The sequence below is a fragment of the Anopheles coustani genome, chromosome 3, assembly GCF_943734705.1.
Source record: "Anopheles coustani chromosome 3, idAnoCousDA_361_x.2, whole genome shotgun sequence".
Classification (NCBI taxonomy): Eukaryota; Metazoa; Arthropoda; class Insecta; order Diptera; family Culicidae; genus Anopheles; species Anopheles coustani.
Window position 1 is genome coordinate 72,832,383 of NC_071288.1, and position 5,983 is coordinate 72,838,365.

The 5,983-nt window shown below is 40.6% G+C and overlaps 1 protein-coding gene across 1 annotated transcript; it reads right to left on the reverse strand.

Moving 5' to 3' along the window:
• Positions 1–345: 345 nt before the first annotated feature.
• LOC131272220 (uncharacterized) lies at positions 346–5,235 on the reverse strand. Its single transcript, XM_058273881.1, has 5 exons — positions 5,122–5,235; positions 3,003–3,090; positions 2,828–2,913; positions 1,552–1,719; positions 346–1,424 (listed from the first exon to the last, which is right to left on the reverse strand). Exons 1-5 carry the CDS (start codon positions 5,224–5,226, stop codon positions 1,338–1,340), a joined length of 534 nt encoding a protein of 177 aa, XP_058129864.1. The 5' UTR covers positions 5,227–5,235; the 3' UTR covers positions 346–1,337.
• Between the last annotated feature and the right edge of the window lie 748 nt (positions 5,236–5,983).

Genomic DNA, 5,983 nt, shown 5'->3' on the forward strand with positions numbered 1-5,983 from the left:
ACCGTCATGGTATAGGAAATAATTACCTTGTTCCACGTGATTGCTTTGCATTATAAACGGGTATGAGGATAACGACAATATTCTTGACAAGATATTAATAATTAAATTTTGTTCATCAATGTCCTAGATTGCAAAAGACGTTTTAAGAATTCAATATTTATACGTTAAAAAAAGTGTGCCCTTTTCGATACCGAACTTTAAACCAAGTTAAATTTTTTATTAGTTTTACCTGCAAAAAGTTAAACGCTTTTGTTTGACTAAAATAATATAAATCCTGAAGAAACCTTTCAACAACGTTTTTAGTGAAATACATACCAGTCCTAGTAAGTTGAATAATCTTCATTGTGTTAATTGTTTATGCTGCGCAGCAGCCCATTTATTGTGTATTCCAGTTGGTTGTTTTTTCTTCTTTTGGTTTCAGCTACACGTATTTTTTTCAGTTATATTTCATTTCATTTGATCCTCACTTGTTTGTATACGTCAATACCGTCAATAACACTGCCGTCACAACGCCTTCCTAAATTTATTTCATCTTTATGTACAACTTACATCCGTTTGGATTTGCTTGCTGCCCTACTTTGATAATCTATGTTTTTTTCTTCTTCAAATATTTCTTTCAACATCGTAACGTCTAGTAACCCTACTTTATCGTCCTGCTATACGAGTAGTCTCCTTTGTCGCCTTCGTAACAATCGCCCCCGGCGTTGATGATAAACGAATGGTTTTGCTTAATATGAAGAAAGTGTCCTTCCTTCCCTTTCTCAAGCGTTGATGTATAAATAAATATCTTCCCACTACTCAATGCAAGCTTATACGGCAGGGTTGTCTTTGGTATTTATTTCCACGGCGTTAACCCCCGTCCCAAAAAGATGCGCTTAGAAAAATATTAAAATCTGCGCGTAAACTTCGATACAAAAGATGATCAAGAACAACAACACGGCACTGTCCGCCTGCCGCTGCAACTCGCCGGAGGCGTACCGCAGGAGCCGACCGTATTGTCAAACGGACGCAATCGAGTTGCTATCGTACGCAACCAGCAGCGAGTCGTCCTCGTCGCTGCCGCTGCCCGCACTCTTCGCATCCGGCTGCCGGCCACCGATCATATTGTCGTCCGTGTCCGTCGTCACCCCGTCGGCGTCGTCCTCCTCTTCCTCGTCGTCCACCTCGCCGTCGCCTCCGTTGACGTGCCCCTGGTCGGCGTCTTCGGGTCGCCGACGGCCCCGAGTGAATCCGCGGCTCACGTCCAGCAGGTCCGCGTCCGGCCCCGGGATGCGCACGATCAAGTGCGTCTCATCGCGGAACGAGGCGAGTGTCTTCTCCGTCTCGTTCGAGTTGTGTCATAGCTCGATCAGCTCCGGGCCCTTCCAGGTGACGCCCGCGCGCAGCAGATTGTAGAAGCGTGTCACGGCCCACATCGCCAGTATCTGTCGCCAGTCGAAGGAGTTTCGAAAAGCAAATAAGAATGGCAACAAAAGACAGAGCAGGGAAAATTAAATGTCCAAAACGTGTCCACGGCGTGGGCAGCCGAGGAAAACACCAACCCGTACTTACATTGATGATTGCGCGTGACACAAAGAACGCCACCTCCGCCTTGCAGAGCGAGTCGAACTGGCGGTTCACGTGATCCCGCAGGACGTTCGAGTACACCATCGCCACCGCCTCCAGCGCCATGAAGGTGATAAATCCGATTATCCAGGGCACTACCAGGCCGATGTTTTCCTATTGCGGAGGAGTGGAGCATTCGTTTAAACTTTACTTCGTAAAGCTCCTGACCTTTTGCATACTCTTGATAATACTGCGAACTGCACACAAATTTTGGTTCCTTATGTTTACAATAAGTATGAAAACAAAGTTGCTAGTTACAATAAGTAACTTTTAATCTAAAGTTTGTATTTCAAACATAAATACTTAAGTTTGGAACTTAAGAAAATTTATGTGCCCTTCCAGATGAGAACAGTATATAGAAAAGCGAAAAATCTAGACTACTATACCAAAATACATTGCTTCAGAATTTTATCCTTATTTTGAAGATTTTGTAAATCCATGAAAGCCTTCTTTTTAGTATATTTGTGGTTGCTTTTTTCGATGCTGCTCTCCACCATTCCGTGGAGGGATGGAAAAACCATGGCGTCAAAATTGTTTCAACTTGTATATTTTTAAAAGAAAATGTTAAATTTCAGTGCGTTATAATAGCTATTACATAAAACAATATTTAAAATATAGTTTCATGGTTTTACGATGGCAAATGGTGGCACAAATCGAGGCTTTTGAATGTTTCATAACTAGGAAAAGGAAATTAGCGTTACTTTTGAAATGTAAGATCAGTTTATGGAGTTATTTTCCATCCTTAAAAATATGATACGTGTGGTTTTGTACTTGTTTCGTTAGACACACCTTTTTATCTTTTTAGAAAAAAATGTGTCTTCTTGGAAAAATATAAAAGATAAAATATTATCAAATATGTCTAACACGACTTTCTCCTTTTACTTTTACACAAAACAAGCTGTGAAAAGAATTGGTGCATAAAACATAGAAACAACCAAAAGATAGGATATAAATGTAGTAACAATTCTAAAAAGAGCCGTTTACGGATTCGAAAAATTTTCAAAATCAATGATGCTGTATCGCATTGAAAGAGCACTCGTTGATTTTTGGGACTGGTTTTTAATGAAACTTTCGCCTTAACGAGGAACGTTTTATTTTGAAAAAATATTGAGCCTTTTTAGAGATATTTGAACTTTAGTTTTGAACTGTGTAGGATTTAGGTTTTAGTGCACTACACTGCGTGATTTCAGAATCACTCTCGAAGTACCGCCCCTATACGTACCCGATAGATTCCGAAAATAAGCACTACGCTGAGCAGTATCATCGAGCATTGCGTTCCGATGATAGCAAAGTAGGCTATTTGAACACCTGCGACACCGGCACCGAGAAACAGACGGGAAAAAGTGCAAGTGAGCATGGCGTGTAAGAAAAATTAGCTAAACGCACGGGACACTTACCATAGTAGACATCCTCCAGGTCGCTGTACTTTTTCACGTTCACGCTTATCCGCCACGAGTAGAGCAGCACAACCAGGATGGAGATGTTCTGAAAAAAGGTGGGTGAAGGTAGAGAACGTTAAGATGATTACTCAACGCCTGCTGCCACACTCCCCGAAGGACAGAAGCTTCTGAAACGGCGATGTTGTGGTAAACGGTGGGAATCCCTGTTACGGAACGTTTGCATTCGTTTCGGCGAACGTTACGTATCGGTGTTGATGTCGAATGCAATTTACCTAATCTCCCGTATTATCGATCGACACCGATGGGGCTTTAATTCGCACTCAATCATTCTCCATCAATTCCGAGCACGAGTGGTTCGGAAAAGCAGATTAGGGTGAGAATGGAACGGTTTCGGTAGCGATGTTATTGAGCTTACTCGGTTTCTGGCGGGATTTGGTTTCAACAACCATATGGTTCCAAAATCGTTTCTGTTTGGGTATGGTTTTTCTGGTAACTTAACTTCCTGAATACACACGTAAATTTGTTTGTGGTACTGTTTGTGTGTGTTTGAGGTACTGTTGCGCGTGATTTAATCACAATACGATAGTGTTAAAGCCGAATAAATAAAATTAATAGTAGCCACATCAGACTATGAAAACTTTTTCAAATCAATTATTTTCTCATGATTGGTTCGCATCAATCGAGCTCTGAATGGATTCCTGCTTACTATTTTTGCTTCAGTTTGTAGGACTTCGGTTTAAGCTATAAGTTAACGTGCAATTTTTGCAGACTTCGTCTAATTAAAATCCAATCCAGTTTTAACACTAGAATACATTGCTATAGCATTTTGTCCGAATGGTTTTTAGGGGTAATTTTGACCCCTATTTTTAAAAAGTTATAAATTCACTATTTTGCCACATATTTCAAATCCGTAAACTGTTAAATTTTAGTACATTTGTTGACTTTCTTTTGGCATTTTTAATTTTTTTATGTACCTCTTCATCATTCCGTTTGCTCGGTGTAAAGTGAAAAAGATCGATGTAAATAGCATTTTAATCCTTTTAAATTTTTTTTCAAAATATATTATGTAGATTCAGAAAAAGTGTGCTATAGTGCTTATATATAAAGGCTACCTTTAAAATATAATTTCACCCTTTAAAATATTTGTTTCCGTCCTGTGCTTTAATCCGTTATTTTGTATGTGAATATTTCTAAGCGTTATGCGGGATATATAGCGTCATTTGTAATTACAAAAATATGATTTTAGTTTTGAAATGTTCCTCAACATTCTAACTTTACACATGATTTACATTATGGATATGGATTACATAGAAGCTGAAAAAACTGTGTTTATTTCACACCGAGCTAACGGAACGATGAAGAAGTGCATAAAAACCAAAAACGTCTAAATATAGTCAACAAGTATACTAAAAAGTAACAGTTTACGGAACTGACAATTCTTTAACAATAATAAAGTTATAGCGTTTTAAAAATAGGGGTCAAAATGATTCCTAAAAAGCATTCTAGGGATAGTCAAGTTGGTTGTCAGAGCCGGTTGCATAGACATATCAGAAATTTTTATTTTAGTTGTAGCTTAGAATTTTGAGTAAAAATTTTTTTTTGTGAAAAAATTTAGCCGTTTTTGAGATATTAAAGTCGAAAATTGCATTTTCGATTCTAGTGTTAAAGTTGCAATCCAACCTGTTTTATTTGCAATCCAAGACAAAAAAGAAAAGCCAGTTTTAAAAATATTCTGTGCGCTTCATTTAGAGGAAAGACGCTAAATGTACCCACTTGAGTGGAGTGGTAAACCATTAGGGTGGTAATTAGTGGAATACGGCTGAGCGCTTCCTACAGCATGCATACTTTTATTGTGAAATAATCCACCATTCCATAAGCCAGAACCATTCCGCGAGCAACCGGAAGTGCACATCAACAGCTGCAGCATTCCCATTTGGGGAATGAGTCAGTTCGCTAAAGTTTTCTTCCGAACTGTAACTAGGCCTCCAACAACTACCTTATGCTTTTTACGCCGACGACAAAGTTTCGCTTGCCGGGAAATGTACATTTGAGCTTAATTAGTTGCAGCGAGGAGGGGGAAACACTGGAAGGAAAAAACTCTGGCTTCCGCACTTACCAGGGTGTAGATGGCGCTGGTAAGCGCCAAATGCTTGGCGTGCAGCATCCGGCAACAGCCATTAGCTCGCAGCGGACCGTACGGATACAGGATGGTAGACTTCATTGGCTGGCAGCGTTGGGTCCGAGCTTTGGTGCACTCGTTCCTTCGCGATGTGAAGCACTTAAAACACGTTTTGTACTATTCCGGGGTTTTGTTGGCGCAACGGCGATGCTTTTAAAAGCTGATTGCGTTCTTCGGAGTGCCACTCTTCCCGGTTCACGGACGCGATAAAGCTATAAGACAGAGTACCACGTATCTTGACCACTTAATGCTGGAAGCACCGATTCTCGTTCGATGGCTGACTGCTAAAGCAGTCCGGCTACATTGTAGCGTTGATTGCAAATACCAAAGTCCGGTTCGTATCCACCAGAACCGGAGAGATTTCCCTCGTCCGGCAGGGAAAACATTTCACTTAATTATTTTGTTCATGTTAGTTCTTCACACTTTCTTTCCGTATCGACCAGCTAGTTGAGCATTCCTTTGCTCAGTTTTTGCACCCGAAGAGGCCTTAAACACTACAATGGTTCACGCAGCAGCGGGGTTTCCGGTGAACAATAAACTATTTGCTTCCGTTTTGCCGTTCAGCGTTCACGGTTTGCCCGGAGCCGTACTTTTGAATGCCCTGTTTGCCGACTCTGCCGGAGAGAAGTGGAAAGCAAATACACATTAATAAAATACAAAACAAATAAAATAATTTTCCCAAAGCAAGTGCTGCCGACAAACAGTGGGAGAGTTCCAGCCGAAGAAATGCAAACAAAGCCAAGCAGCGCTGAAAGTAACTTGTTTCCATCTAGTTTGCTGCGACTGAGCCCGGTTGCCG

What these genes read in the sequence shown, in the direction of transcription:
- LOC131272220 (XM_058273881.1), bottom strand. Translation starts at nt 5,226, where the DNA reads ATGAAGTCTACCATCCTGTATCCGTACGGTCCGCTGCGAGCTAATGGC. An exon ending in CCTGGAGGATGTCTACTATG is followed by an intron (nt 2,914 to 3,002) that starts GTAAGTGTCCCG and finishes CCGGTGTCGCAG; the next exon opens with GTGTTCAAATAGCCTACTTT. An exon ending in TTATTTTCGGAATCTATCGG is followed by an intron (nt 1,720 to 2,827) that starts GTACGTATAGGG and finishes CCTCCGCAATAG; the next exon opens with GAAAACATCGGCCTGGTAGT.